Source organism: Triturus cristatus, chromosome 9, assembly GCF_964204655.1.
Source record: "Triturus cristatus chromosome 9, aTriCri1.1, whole genome shotgun sequence".
Classification (NCBI taxonomy): Eukaryota; Metazoa; Chordata; class Amphibia; order Caudata; family Salamandridae; genus Triturus; species Triturus cristatus.
The window spans coordinates 420,687,034-420,703,708 of NC_140592.1; the positions used below are offsets into that span (position 1 = coordinate 420,687,034).

The following is a 16,675-nucleotide window of genomic DNA, read 5'->3' on the forward strand; positions in this document are numbered from 1 at the left end:
AAACAATGTATTCTCATGAGTAAATACCATGCTTTAAAATCATACTACCTATTCTTTGCTGCCAGCCATATACTCCCTGACAAAACAGCAAAATATCTGTGTGCCATATCCTGAAAAGATGTCTACATTTCTTATTTGAATATTAAAATAACATAAATAGTTTTATTTAGGATTTATTTTACTTTTTTTAAATCTGTAAACAGCTTAGCCTAATTCATGCACTTAACTTTTCTGTACATTTGTTTATGCTCTTACTTTCAAATGCTTCACACATTTTGTATCCCCCTTATAAGATGGGCTCCATACTACCATTGCCTGGTGTCCTTTTTAGGTCTCATTTAGGCAGATCTTGCGCTGTCTCTTCGAGACATGCAGCATTCAGTATATGAGCATTAAGCTCCGCCTCTGTTCCGCCCATCTTTACAGTTGGCATCTCTTCCGGTCCACTGTAAATGATGGCTTTTGATTCGTCAATAGGCTTAGTTGTCCCTCCTTAGTACCTCCTTGTCTCCCTTTGTAGCCTCCCGTGAGGACTGGCCCTCTTACTGTGCTGTTTCTCAGTATGTTTTATTAACTGTCTGTGGGCACTATTTTCTTAATTGACTTTCTCCTATCTCATGCAGCCCATGCTTTACTGCCATCTGCAACCACTTGTTTACAATTTTCCACTGACAGACTCTCCTTCCCTCTTCTCTTCTTTTCTTCCAGATCTTATACAGAAGTCCACTGCTAACCTCTGCCAATAAACATTAACAGCCCCTCGCATCTTTTAATAACACACAGCACCGCGGTGTTGGAGCCCTTTTATATCCAATTTACTGTCACTTAATGCAGTTTTCTGGCTTTAATGCAAAAGAAGTGTTTATCTTTAGCGCACCGTTCAGTTACTAGAACACAAAACTTTAGATAATGCAAATGTCACTGCTCTGTGTAAGCCAGCCATTTGTTATTCTTAAGTAGAGTACATTGCTAAGTGTTCATGCTACTTGCAAGTTTTTTAGGTCGAGCCAAGCACAGCGCACATGCGCTGAACTATGGGAGGCTTCGTGTGAGCACTCTAAACTTCTCCGTGTGGGTCTCTCTTCTCCCACACATTGTATTGACATTGGATTGGCCTTTGCATGTGTCTTTCAATAATGAAAGCACGCAAATGGCCAAAGGCGGGTGCATGTCCCACCTCTTCTCCAAAGGTTCACTCCCACAGTGTTTTGCTCTCGGGAGCGAGCAGCGGTGTGCAGGGTGGCAGCTGCATTCCTCGTTGTGGATCAGGTTACTAATTAAACACAGCGCAGTCGCTTTCACTTTTGCGGCCGTGCTTGTTTAATTTCCTGTTGCTTTGCTCCCGCCCCCCCACCCGATGTGCATGTTCACAATGCTCCCACCCCCCCTCCCGTTGTAAGCATTCCCTTTGTTCCTGCCTTCTACCCACTTACGGCGACCTGTGAGGTAACCCCTCTCCCCCTACCAATGTCTATGTTCACCAGGCTCCTGCCCCCTCCCGCTGTCCGCTTACCCTTTGCTATGGCCTCCCTCCGTTGTCCGTGTCAAACATGCTCCTGCCTTCCTCCCATTGTCTGCATATTTTTGTTTCCGCCCCATCCCACTTGCGGCGGCCCGTGAGGTGCTCCCCCGAAGCGAGTCGCAGTTATTACCATGTAAATCATTTTCAACACATGCATTTTTTTGTTTGTCGCAGTCCGCATGTAATGCAAGGCTCTCATGAGAGAGTAAGGGTGCTGCAGAAGCAAACAGCAAAAATTGAGACACATCTTATATGTGCGCAACACAAAAATGGGTAATTGTTCTTGTAAAGCGAGATACCACGCAGATGTTGGCGCTAAATGTCGATAAAAAAACTGCGCCCTTTCTTTGGCGCTTTGTAACAAGTTATACTAGCCCTCAGCCCCTTTCTACCTGCTCCTGTACTGCAGACCCGTGTTCGCTCTTCACTGCTTGATGTGCAGTGCTTTTTTTGTGACGATGGCACCAAAATCAATGTGCTATAATTTCACCCGGAGACAAATAAAAGACTCACAGGTGCCCTTCAGAAAATCCATGTCACAGAAAAAGAAACCCCAAGAGGTAGAGGGGTCAGCAGCAATGTGGACACCTCGCACCCCTGACTGTACTCTTAGAAATCAGATTCAGGGTGTTCTGCGGCCTTTGTTCATGTTGATTCCTCGCTAACTATGGCTAGAATTCCCATCCCAGACATTGCCGCATCCCTGGCATTCTGTTTCAGAGGAGCCAAAGAGCTGCAAGCTTGCGTCTGAGAGCCCTGATCCCACAGGAACATGAACCTGGCTGGCACAGAAGATAGATGCCAAGGATTCTGCGAGCTCCGCTGGGCCTCATATGCACAGACACATACAAATATTGTGGACGGATCCAGGCTGTTTTTAAATCAACTTTCTAATTCAGATCGGTGACCACACGCACACTGTTACCAACATATTAGCATGAACAATATGGCATGGGCAGAAGGGCTGCTTCTTTTGGCCAGAAGGCGAGATGGTGAAGCCAACAGTCATTCCTTTGGCACAGAAGATTAATGTGTCCAGCCCATTGTATTTGCATAGGCAGAGGATTTGTGAGTGAGTTCTACTAATATTGATTGAGCATGTGTCCAATCCTCTGTGAGCAGCACTAGGCTTTTTAAGCGTCTTGTTTAATTGTGGCTAAATGCTTATAAGGTCCCAAAGGCGGGACCTATTGGCTATGCCAATGCTCCAGGAAGGAGACATCCCTGATAAGATCAGGATCAGCAATCAAAGGCTATGTCTGTTTTTGTGAAACATGTGCCACTTTCTGTTACTTTAATATGATACAACTTGGATTTTTTGTCAAATGCATCAATTTCTTTTTCTTCTTTTTTAACTAACATTTACATAATAACACTAGTAGCCTGTCATAAAAATTATTTGTAATATCTTCAAAGGCTTTTGTTCTTTAATATGGGATACTGTGCTTATTTTGTAAAAAGTTTCCTTTTTTAATCTTTTTATTTTCTAAACCTTCTACAATATAATTCAAAATCCAAGGGAAATCAAGGACTTTAAACAGGGCATATTAGATTTAACCAATACATCTGGGCTATGTGTTATAAGCAAACATCCATAACCCACATGTTTCTATGAAAGGACTCCTTTACTAGAATAAAATAAATTCTGCTCACTCAGCAACTATAAACAGGGCAGCTTTCTTTCTCGAAATTGTAGGAATGTTAACACTGTTTTTCTAAAGCTTTTGTGCGATGTTTTCACCGTTTTTAAAGGGAAGGCTTTTTTATATGCACTCAGTCAGCAGTGCTGTAGATATACAATAAGCATTCAATGACACAATGCCACACAATTCAACAACACACAATTCAGTGCCACACAATTCCACACCTCACAACATAATTACGATCTACAATATACCACTCAACACCACATTATTCAACTCCACCTAATTCCACGCAACTCAATACAACATAAATAAAATCCACTTAAATCCACTCTATGCCACATACAATCCATAAAAATACACTCCACGCCATGCCACAGAATTCAATTCAACATTTTTACACTCAACACCACACTGTTCCTTCCCACACTATTCGAACCCAACACAAATCCATTCCACACCACATAATTCAACACCAAGCCACATTATTCCAATCCACAACACAATTCCACTACACACCACATATATTAAATTTCGAACACATAATTCAACATCATACCACAAAATTTAACAGCCCACCACATAATTGAACTCCACTACAAAACAATCCACAACACAAAACGCCGGTCCACACAATTCACTCCACATAATTCCAATACAGTCAAAAGCAACATATTACTATCCACATATTACATCTACACAACTCAACTACACAAATCCATGCCACACAAGGCCACAACTAACAATTACAAATTAACCCACATAATTCCAATACACACCACATACATCAGCTCCAGTCCATAACACATAGGTACGATATTTATATTTACAACACCAATACCTCTAACTCTTTCTTTTTTTAACACACAAACACACAGATCTGGAAGTTAGCTCCTATCTATTTGTTCTTTTTTTTCACCAAAAACGGAATACTGTCCACAAAATTTCACTCCACAAAATTCAACTCCACACCTTTCCAATCCACACCACATATTTTAACACCAAACATATGATACAACTCAACAACACAATTACACAACAAACCACATATATACAATCCACACCACCCAATCCAATTCACACTACTCAATTCCACACCATACCACACAATTGAACAGTGCACCACATAAACTCCACTACATACCACTCCACAACACAAAATACCATTCTACATAATTTCCCTCCATAAAACAGAATCCCACTCCACATGATTCCAGTGCACTAAATGCCACATATTTACTATCCACATAATTCCACAGTCCCTCTGGCCACATAATTCCACTAAACAATTCCACGCCGCACAATTGCACAACTAAATAATCCAATACAATCCACATAATTCCACTACGCACCACAAATATACACTCCATAACACATAGGCAAAAGAGATTGCCATTTCCAATTCCATTAGCTCTAACTCAAACAAATGCAAGACTGATTGCATTTTTTGTTAAAAAATATCCCAGCAGTAGCATAAGTAAGGGTGCAGTAACTTATATGGCTAATGGAGGTCAGTTTACAACTCCAAAAAGACACCTAGTAACAGCCTGTGGTACTGCACCCTTTTCTTGATTCAAGGATTTTATTTTATTACTTATGCTACTGCTGAGATATTTTTTAACAAAATAAAATCTAACAAACATTATCATTTGCAATGCCAATAGATTAAACTCTCAGTAATGCGAGACCTATTGCATTCCAAATGTTTGTTTGATTTATGGCTGGCTAACTAACGACCTCCTTCATTCACACTATTTATCAGGCCACTGGCCTAATTGCACATCATATCTAGTTTTTAGTCTATGGTCCAGTAAATAGCAGAGATGGTGTAAATTTACTGGCTGCTTTGTAAATAGCAGAGATTTTGTATTGTTGGCTGGCTGCCGATTAAATAGACACTTCCATAATTTAAACACCAGAAGCTAGACAAACAGGGTTCAGGAATGAACAATTCTGTCTTAGATTACAGAGCACTTACTTGCTCGAACATGGTGTACTCTATGTCAGGTCCATTTCCCTTGCTAAACCCCATATACTTCGTGTTTTCACTGTGAGAGCTTTGCACATTGTATGATTCTGTGCCAGTATTTGTGAAAACCTCTGCTCAAAATGAAATGAAGCCAGCTGGCAAACCTGTCGATGTTTCATAACTTAATTCAATATTTCCAAACAAGAATTAACAACAACATCTGCAGAAGTTGTAGCAGGCTGAAAGAGTTGAACTGAGGACAAAAACGTTAGCAGAGCTGATGAGCTCCACAGCAAAAGCTGAAGCGAGACATTTTACTCACTGACTTTGCAGAGAAGTACCTCAACGTTTCACCAAAATGGATCTCGGGGTGGCTGCTTCGCTTCTGCTGGTTACATGCGTCTCTTACCTGCTGTTCATTAATGTCTGGAGGAGGATGTTCCCGGCACACAAGCTGCCCCCTGGGCCCACCCCGCTTCCTATAGTGGGCAACATTCTTCAAGTGAAGAGCGGGCAAATGGTGTCATCTCTGCTGAAGGTAAGACTCTTGGTGTCTTTTATGGAAACGTTGCACTGGTGGAAGAAACAGAGAAAATCTGTTTTCACCATTTTTGCTGCTTGCGTAATTGGGACTAGAGCAAACTGTTTGCACAAGGTCATACATGCACAACCTGATTTCACGCTATTTTTGCTATTTTGTCGTAAAAAATGGGAATTATATTTTTTCTGCTTTTTAAAGGTGAAAAAAGATATTGCTCCAAATAAAAAGCAAACATTTTGTATCATAGTTTAATCTGTGAAAAGGGAATTATTTGGCGAATAAATGTTCATAGTAAAACCTATGCTAATCTCTTTTAAGTGCTCTAAAATCTACAGATGGATATAGATTTCGGGTATGTGTGTTGAGCAAAGTAGCGCAAAACATAAATATGCTGGGCCTCATTTATGAAAAGTGACGCATCGCTGCTTGAAAACAGCGATGCGTCACTTCTCATTGCGCCCTCCTTGCGACATGCTGGATGCGTCATATTTACAGTATGACGCATCATGTTGCAAGGCGTTACAGATACGTCAGTATTTCTGACATATCTGTAAGTGCAAAAATGACGCATTGCTGGAGTGTGTCACAAAAGTGATGCGACTCCATCAATGGGTCATTTCACATGGTCAAGTCCCATTTCAAAGATAAGATATTGACGCATTTGGTCACAGAAGTGACACAGTGCAATATCATAGATTTCACTGCATCACTTCTTCAAGGCTTACTTGCGTCAGAACGCCCACCCTGCATACATTATACCTGGCGCAAGTATAATGTGGCGCAGTGGTTTACAAAGTGACGCCTCTACCTAGATGCGTCACTTTGTAAATATGAGGCAACATGGCGCATTTTATATGCTGCAGGCGACGCACCGGCTGCGCAAAAGTGACGCAAGGGCTCATAAATAAGCCCCACTGTGTTATGTTAATATCGTTTTGTCGCATGGCCCGTGGCACATCACACATTGTGTGGTGGGCAGACTCATAAGAAGAATTTATTGCCACTGAGGACATTTGCCCCATTTCTGATTGAAGAGTAAGGACGGACTCACATCAGACAAGAAAGCACTTAAATTGAACATGAAAAGTATCACAGTAGTGCCATAAAAAGTCTTGTCTTTTAAAAGCATATTTTTTATTGTGTTTTGTATCTTCTTGAACATACAAGAAGTTAATCATGAATTTGTCACCATCGTTTATTAGTGAGGATGGCTAGAATATATGTGACTTTTCACTTAAATACATATAAAAGTCCAACAACTCTTCATAGTAAATATCTGTTAGAAAGGAAAAGTCCCCTGCATTGCGACGGATGTAAAGTTGTGTAACACAGGTCCCTGCCGCCTCTGTGGGGCAGGTGGGCCCCTAACGTTTCAGGGACCCACAACCCTTTAAGGGGGCCCCATTCTGCCCAAGGCTGAATATATGTGAGATACAGGAGGCTCAGGGACCCCTCTTCGCATTCTACAGGGGGGCCCCATCATTTTAGGTTATGCCACTGCAGATGTACACCTTTGTTTTGAGTGCATCAGCTTCATGGATATCCAGCACTGACCTAGGCGTGTCTCATACATTTGTGGTCTGGTTAGGGGCATCAAATGCAACTCTCTTAGAAGTAAAGAGCTACTGCCCTTACCAAGCGTTAAATAGTACGGCCGCAGTGGTGGCATCGTAGATGTTTTGTGTTTTATAGTAATCAGTAGTGTGAACAGTCTTTTTACATGTGAAACTGAGTGGTGTCCACAGACCAACTTGTGTAAAGTTTAGCTGCTGTACATTGACCTTGCCTTGGCCAACATTGTAAATGTGTGTAGTGCCTTACAGTGTATTACTGCATGTGAGTGCTGTGTTGCATGTGTTGAGGATCTTGGAAAACTATGATGGGGGTGTGCAATGCATAAACCCGACAGGGGTAATGCCATGTGGTAGGACCTTTGTGGATTAACGGAGATTCTGGAAGTTTCCCTCACAGTCTTGTAAGGAAAATGTTTAATGTCAGCTAAAGTTTGAGGTTTGCCGGGCATTGTGGGTAAGAAAACTTCATGGGATCGACGCAAGTCTCACCACCCTGAAATCCCCTGCTTGTCTAGTTTTCAAAAAATGTCACCGTAAACCTGCCACTATTTAGCAGAAAAATGTCAGACAAAATGTTTGATAAATACATGGTCATAAGGATTTTGGTGTAGAAATCGCTACATTTTTTTATTATACCTTATATTTGTGGTGAAACACTGAATAGGTGATAATTATTGCATCCCACAAGTTTCTCTGTGTCACCTTTTATCAGGTGTAATAAAAATCAAATGCAGCCATGGGGTACTTGTATTCGAGGCTTAGGCAGGCTAGAGTCTACCAGAAAACCCTTGAAGATTGATTGGTCTTTCTCAACCAATGAAGCTTCACATTGAAAGCATGATTTCAGACAATCGGATTACCATCCCAATGTCTTAAACTGTATACCGGCTAACAGTATCTGCACCCTGATTATGGCAGATAGCAACTCCAGCTTCACTTTTTCCTCTGAGACATCTGGGCTGACTACCTGAAAGACAGCTTCCCAGTTTGAGTGTATCGTAGACCCAGACTGAAATCTAGTGGTCTGTAATGTTTCCTTTGCTTGTCAACCACCTGTCCTGAAGGCCACTGCCAGCCAGCCATCAGATACCTGATCACAATTGTTCAAGTTCCTTCCCGATCATGATCGGCCCAATGAGAGTTCCTCAGTGCAGGCATGGTTTGGACTCAACCTAGCCATGATTCACCAAGTTACGACACATGGCTCATATTGGAGAGAAAGTTGTCATCCCGGTGCCATTATATTTGTCAGAGACACAGAATAGAGCCTAGAGATCATTCAGAAGTTGCTGAAACCCAATCACCAAACACTTGATCCCAAGGCATTCATCAAGGAGCTTCCAGGGAAATCTCTGATTCCTCTTAATTGGTTGTTGTTTAAGAAACGCATGCATGCATGTATGCATGTTTTATATGTATGTTTGTAAAAGGTATATTTACTGGCCCTTCTCTCAGGTGTTACTGCCCCTGCTCCCCCTAACAGAAAAACAAATGCTATGACATGCCCAGTGCAGTCCATGTCATAGCGCTTTTTTCTCACTTTTAGCTATTTTGCTCAACAGCCGTGCTACTGTGCAACACAGCTTAAAACTTTTGACAAAGGCAATAGCTCTCGTAGGCGAGATCTAATGGCTTTGCCAATGATTTTTTTTAGGCTAGACCCCTCACAGAGCAAGGTCACTTGAGAGAAGTGCAAAGTTGTAATGAAAGTTCATGAACATAGGACTCCAGTCCCAAGACGAATATGTTTCTCTTGGGACAAATTGGGACTGCATTAATATCCTGGAAGGTCACATAGACACACTGATCACTTGAGGGCAAAGTACAGAGAGTATTATGTGGGTCAGACCCTACAACAGAGGGCACATGAGTTTTGACACTGCGGTGACACCATGCAACCAGAACAAGACAGTTGCCAGTGTTTTTGCAGTCTGGTGAGCCAAACTCAATGTATTTCTGCTACTGTGATACTTATTTAAGGGTGCCCCTTGTTGCACTGAATAGGCCAGCATAGTGATTTGAAAACGGTGTATGGCAATCATTTTGCATCGTGCTGTGTCAGCACTGTGCCTCATTACTGTGCCTAGCAGCCTTACAGTGCAAGCAGTCACTGTAACCTCTGCTAACTGGTCAGCTCCATGTGCACATAACAATGGACATGCAAGCGATGCGAGTGGCTGCACATTGTTTACAACAGGTCCAAGTGCATAGTAAATCACGATCGAAAAAAATTCATGCGCTCATTCATTCTTCCTTTTCCTTCAGCAAGTCTACTCCATGTGCATTGTTACACACTACTTGTAAACACAAGCAGCAAAGCATTGCAATTTGAGTCTATCACGTGGTACTTGGCATTCCAAAACGATTTTGTTTTTTCATGAATTCATTCATCTAGCCATGTGCATGTAGGCAGCAATTTGAAGAGCAAGACAATAAAGGGCTAGGACTTTAACAAGAAGTCATTATGGTAACTGATCCCTCTGTATGTGTGAGGCATTATATAAAACCCTTCAGTTATTCATTTTACCTCTGTCTTTTTACTAACTAGCTTTAGGTGAACTGTAACAAATCTCATGCAAACAAGCTAAGTATTCAATGTCAATCACCCTCTTGCATGGTATGTAGCTCAAAAGCAGGAAAAGTGAGACCGTTTTATTCACTCACTCATATCCTATATCTAGCCAGGTCTGTCTAGAGTGAAACAAAAACAGAGTGAACCAAAACACTGAAACATTCACTGTAAGTGGTCCAGCTCTGCAATTTGTGGAGCTACATATCTTATTTTGAGTCACCTCATCCTGAGTGATGCAAGGGCAACTCATTCCTTTGATATAAATCTGGGCCCGAGTATATACACATGTGTTGTAATCATCTCTTAAAGTTTGCAGCTTTACCTGGGATATGCTTAGAGCAGATGTAAAGTTTGTTTATAGTCTGCGTGATCCCCTCTCCGCATGGAATCAGCCTACTTTAGACATTCCAGTTAACGTGGTTTTGCCATGCAGAGTACACTTGGCCATTTCGCATTCTGTCTGTTGCCTGTCTGTTCCCTTTCTATGTTTTGCTTGCTGCCTGATTTTGTCAGGCTATTACTACCAAACAGGGACAGTGGGCTCAATTCCTTGTTTGCGTTGTGGTCCATGGCATCTTGCTACGCCACTGGGGAAGATAAATGGGGAACCGATTCCCTAAAGAATACTGTAAAAATCACATTATAAAAATAGTCTGGTAAATGTTTCAGACGCCCCACTATTATTTACTTTAATGGTTTATATATTTTCTTAAACATGAACCAAATAAACGTTATCAATGCTGTGGTAAGAAATCAATGAGTGCCATCTCATAAAAGGTCTTTATGCCTCTTTAAGTGAACTTAAAATGTATGTAAAATTATGATTATCTATTATACAGGTATCAAAATGGTCAACTATGTAAAGTGGTCATTTTTTTGCTATTGAGGGGTTCAATTTTCAATTTAAATCTTTAATGGTTTTGACCTCCGCAGAGATCAACAATTTGAGATAAATACATGAAGATTATAGTTTTTTTATAAAATGTCCACTATAAACATGTTAATAAAAATGTATTTTTAAAATACAAGTAAAAAAGACTTAATGTATTACACTTTATAGCAAATAAATTCATTCAGCAGAGATTTCAAGAAGGCAATCAAATCATTAGGGGTAGAGAGATTATACCTAAAAGACATAGGTTTTAAGAAAGGATTCCTGGCCTCTACCACCACTTTATTAGAACAATAATAAAAAATGTGGATTAAGTCCTGAACCCCTCTATTACATTTATCACAGACTCCTGTGTTTTCAGCTGAATCGTTCCAGCTCCTTGTATAGGCCTTTAAAAGTAATATCCCTAGTCCAAACATATGCTGTGTTCTAAGGTGTATCTCACATACTTTCGATTGATCTTAAACTCAATAGTGGATAAAAGAGATTTATAATGGGATATTTGGGAGCAATGTGCCTTATCAAGATCAAAGCTTAATTGAGGTGTCATATTTTTTAGAAATAGCTTCAAGTGTCCAGGAGACCATGATTGCAGGATACTTTCAGTGTTTTGAAAGTATTCTAAGGCTGTCTTCCAATTTCTATTAAAAGTGTATATTTTTTGAGAGGTTATTGAGAGATTGAAATCACATAATAAACCATGAGGCAAAATGCCAAATGGTTTGTAAATGTCATCTTAGAGCCAGAGGTGGCAATTTTTTACTGTACTACAGAGATACCTTATTTTAAGTCTTGTCTGAGACTATGCATGCTCTGTCTCCTGTGAGATATTTGTTTACTTACAGGCTTTGATCCCATTAATTACTTTGAATTGGTTGGCTTCATTGTGTCATTTCCTTGCTTCTTGTTAGTGTGTGCCGGCTTCATTTCCCTTTGTCTGTTTGTCCCTCCCCTGGAGCATGGCTCAAGTACTACTTCCTTGTCCAGTGTCCTTCCTCTATTCACACTTTCAGAGCTACTATTTTCTCTTAGATGCAGAACTCCATAAGGGTGCATGTGTTTGTAGGCTGTATCACCCCCTTCTGCACTGTTGCTTCCCCCACCCCTTATGCATTTTTATTTGCTCCATCATTGCTTAGCCCATCTCTTCTCTCCCCCCATGTTCCGTGGCTTTGCCCTTCCCTCCCGCCTCTCCTCTCCTTTCTTGTACCATTATTTTTACCTGCCCTGTCACTCAAGACCTTTCCCACCTTACTGCTTACCCCATCATTATTCCTTTGCCTGAGATGCCTTTGTTGTTTGGCCCATCCCCTGCCCTCTCTCGTGTTGTTGCGTGTCCCACCCCTCTACCTCCGTCATGCAATGTTGCTTGTCCCCTCTCACACTGTTTCATACACCCTTCCATCCTGCCTGGTAAAAAATGATATGACGTGGAAAGGGCCGGCTGCCTCATAGTCCTTTTATTTTCTAACTTTCTGCTATGCTGAACAGCAGCTGTGTTGCTGTTCAACATGGCTAAAAGACATTTTATTTATTTATTTTATTTGAGTTTTATATTGCCCTGGCTAGACCCGAGGGTATCAGAGCCCTTTGCATATTTTGAGAGGAAGTTAACAAGAAATATGTCGTAAAAGTCATACAGATAAGCAAGTAACAAAGTCCACAGGAAGGATACAGTTGTATATAGCAATCAAGCATTTGGGGAAAGGTAAAGGGGAACAAATTGAGTCTGTATAGTGAGTAGGATTAGGAGGTCTCTCTGATGCAAAAAAAGGGCTTGGGTTTTTGAGAGATGTAAATCATCCAGTTATGTTGTTGAAGTAGTTGTTGATTAGCAGAGATTTGAGGTCCTGTTTGAAGTATGAAAAGGAGGGGTTGCAGCATTAGTCCTCAGGGAGTGAATTCCAAATCCTGGGGGCATTTCCAGCAAAGAAGCGTTTCTGTGATGATTTCTTTTTAAGTTTACGAGGTATGAGAAAAAGAGAGTTGTAGCTTCTCAGAGCCTGGACTTTTTCTGGTCTTGATAGTTTAATTTATAAATATTTGGGGTTTTTAGTATGTAGGGCTTTGTTAGTGATACAAGCTCAAGCTTCCTTCCATGAGGAGCCAAGCAAGACTTTTTAAGGCGGGTGTGATGTGATTCAACCGTTCGATTCCTGTGATGAGCCTGGAAGCTGTACTGAGAATTGTTCTTAGGGGTGCAGGTAGCATTCAGGGGTTCCTGTCAGGATGCCATTGCCCTAGCAAGTTTCGGGAGGATTAGGGATTGTAATACCATCGTAAGATCGCAAGATAGACCAAATGGTTTGATTATCTTCAGATGTTTTAGTATGAAGAGCGCTCCTTTGGCTGTGTTTTTGATGTGTTCCTTCATTGATAGGTGTATGTCTATGTGTGATACTCAAGGACTTAATGGAGTTGGACACTGTGGGAGGGCAGTTTAGTGTGTCCAAAGTTTTGAGCCATTTTTGGATGGGTAGTAGATTGTTTTTTGGGGCGAGGAGTAGAAGTTCAGTCTTGTTGGGGTTCAGCTTAAGGGATTGGTGTTTAGCCAAGTTTGTATCTCAAATAGTGTGGCATTAAGATGTCACTGGGTGATCTTATTCTGTAGTGGAGTTGAGGGATGTTGGCATATAGATGATGCTTGATCCCAGCTAGCTTCAGGATAATATGACGGGTTCCATGAAGAGATTGAATATGGCTGGAGAGAATATGGATCATTAAGGAATGCCTTGTGGTACTTGTGCAGGGTACAAGAGAAAACTGTTGATTTGTATATGTTGTGAGCGATGTTGAAGATAGGATGTGAACCATCTCAAGACTGTGCCATTGATATCCATGCAGTACTTGAGGGTCTCAAGTAGCGCTGGGTGATGAACTGTATCAAAAAATGCAGATAGGTCAAGTAGGATTAGGAGGCAGGAGTCACCTTCATTTAGGGAACTGTCAATGTCACTGATATATTGAGTATACCAGTTTCTGTGCTACAACCTTTCCTTAATCCTGATTAGAATGTATTGTTGAAGTTACATTGTTCTGTGTGTTGGTTGAGTTGTAGTAGGACACATTTTTACAAAGTTTTGCTAGGGAAGAAAGAATGATGATGGTCTGAGGTTGTTGAAGTCATTGGGGCATACCCCAGGAATGAGGGTGATTTGGCAGAGTTGGCAGGAGTATGGTACCCGCCTGATGAAAGAGAGGCATTGATGATTTGTTACCTAAAACGGGGAGATCATATGGCTGAGGTTTTATACTTGGGTGGAGGGGAGGGGATCATGATGTGGTATGTTGGTTTCAAGTTAGCAATTATGTTTTAAATTTCTCCTTATGTCACAGGTTTGAAGTCTGTTCATTTAGCATTGTTTTTCAGTTGAAGGAGTTTGTTTCTTGCTATATTTTGCTTTTTTGGATAATTTTGGTCTTTAGTTAAGTCTTGGGAGGAAATTTCCATATTGACTTGTGTGTCAGTGGAGCTGGTGGATTGGGATGTCAGACTTTTGTCAAGGGTCAGGGATCAATTTATTTTTACAACTTTGTCAGCAGTGTTCAATTGAGAATTTTGTTTCCTGTTGGGAGGTAAGCATAGATTGTTTTTTAATTATATTGAAGAGCTCCCTTGGTCGTTTCTTTGCAGGGTTGAGTTGATTTAGAAACAAAGTAGTTTTTCCCCTGAAAACGTGTTTCTTGTAGGAGAGCTGCTCTGATCTTAGGAGTGAGAGGTGCATCAGTGAAGGGTTCTGTCTCCATATCCTTTTGCTTTGTCTAATTTGTCTTCTTTTGTTGTTTAGGTCTGAGTTAACCCATGATCTGGATTGCATTTGTCTCAATCTTTTTAGCTTGAGTGGTACAACCAAGTCAAGAACACCTGTCATTGGTGAGCTATAGTGGGCGGTGAGGTCATGAACGGTGTGAAGAAGGGGTAGAGACTGTAGTTAAGCGCTGATGTTGGACTCAAGCTCTGTTAGTGGGATATGCTTGAGGTAACTAGCCCAGTGCGTGATTTTGTTGGGTGGGGCTGGGAGGGATATGTGGTGTAATTTGAGTTTGATCAGTACTTGATGGTGATCCGACTGGTCAATAGGTAAGATGGAACAAAGGGAGACAAGTTCACTTCTAGTAAATATTGCATTAAGAGTTGAGCCTTTATTGTGGGTCTCTTCATTGCAGAGTTGCTTGAGGTCATTGATTTCCAGTAGGTTATTTAAGTTTCAGATTTTGGCGCCTTCAGTGTAATTCCAGTGCAGGTTTAAATTACCTAGGAAGAGGGTGGAGGTTTGTACCCCCAATCCACAAATAATTGAGAAGGGTTATATCCTTATTGTTTAGTTTCTTGGTTTTATTTTTCTTTGTTACACCTTGTAACATTGAGAAAAGAAACAGAAAGACAGCTGTCACGTGTTTTGCCCGGTGGCCGATTGGCTGAGTGTTTTTTCAAGGCTGAGAGTTACCCAGAGGTATACGAGAAACATATATCATAGGTGCAAAAAGTAATATATAGTGAAACCCAAAGTAATGGATGTTCAAGAAATGTGAGTAAAGTAAATGCAAAACCATAGAAGCAAAGATACAAGGAGGGTTGTGAAACCGGCAGGGACAACGCGGACAGAAAGAGGAGAGGAAAAGACAAGCTAAATGTAGGGAAAACAGAAAACAAAAATAAGGGTATGGAAAATATACATACAAGATGGCATGCAGTATATTCAGCAACTTGTTTAAATGTATCATCAGAAATACAATATTATGCAAAATGAAAAGAAAGGTTGAAGGAGAGACACACACACAAATGTATGAAGGTCATACTGCCAGAAAGATATAGCAATAATATCCCATATAATCACATATATAACTAACAGTACAGGCATGGTTCCATGTGCATCATAAACAAGTCAGTGAAAAGGGCTTGCTAAGAATAGTTGAGAATGTTCGTGAAAGCTGACAATAACTGTAAGAAAGGGGGACTTATGCCAGGGGCACTGATTCAAGACGTAGTGGCTAACATAGCTTCATCAGGCAAAAGGAAAAGTCAGCATTAGCAAAAACTACAAAACGGGATAGCATGAATTCTTCAAAAAGGCAAGGCCCACAACCTGCGAGCGGAATTCAAATGTTGCAATAATTGAAAGGGACCAGGAACTAATAAAAATCATGTATAACCAGCATTTGCAGTTATGAGCAAAAGACAAAGCAACAAGATATGAGGGAAATAACTCAAAGATGAGTCAAGGGCTCTCGTGGGCCAGATAGGATAGTAAAAGAGGAGAGAAAGTTAAAGTGTAATGCAAGACGCAAATAGCAGGCCACCTCAGCAAGCCCTGTCGAAACCAAAGTTAAGTAAGGCTAAAACACTCACCAATAAGTTGAGATGTCTAACGTGGTCTCTGCGGTCCTTAAGAATGAAGTAACCGCAAGGTCGAGTCAGGCTGTATTAAATGGCCTCTCACTTGGCATCAAATTCTTTGGACTACAACATGAGAAACCATCCCTGAGAGGAGGTAACCGAGAACTTGTCCTGAGACAAAAGGAGAGCGAGCATATTCTACATATGAGCACTGTGGAACAAGGACTAAACAAAGATGCTGAGATGCATTACTGGCTCTATTAAATCCTCCAATCACCATGTCATGACTTGCATGACAACATACCAGAAATTTGCTCCTATCTGTATATGCATGTTTCACTTTAGTCACAATAATCCTTTTCTAGGATAGCATGTAAACTATGTGTTCTCACTAGATCTAACCATGTAAGACCCACACATTATTTTATCTCTGTTGTGGGACTCTACCCTGATTTTTTCATGCCCTCTGTACCCCGACCTATGTCTTCCTTTCCTAGGTACGCCCCGGAGGGCCGGTACCATCCCAGAGTCACACATACCTCCAGCTGAGTATTAACATCTAGCTCTGAATTTGTTTATTCGTGACCTTTACCTTTTCCCAACATTGGACCTTTGTATTTTGCT

At 41.0% G+C, this 16,675-nt stretch overlaps 1 protein-coding gene across 1 annotated transcript in view; it reads left to right on the forward strand.

Moving 5' to 3' along the window:
- The first annotated feature begins 5,380 nt into the window (after positions 1-5,380).
- Positions 5,381-16,675, forward strand: part of LOC146798081 (cytochrome P450 2A13-like) — a 989,478-nt gene continuing 978,183 nt past the window's right edge. The window contains exon 1 of the mRNA XM_085625294.1: positions 5,381-5,672. Within this exon, the coding sequence (XP_085481420.1) occupies positions 5,493-5,672 (180 nt within the window). The 5' untranslated portion in view covers positions 5,381-5,492. The remainder of the gene's footprint in view (positions 5,673-16,675) is intronic.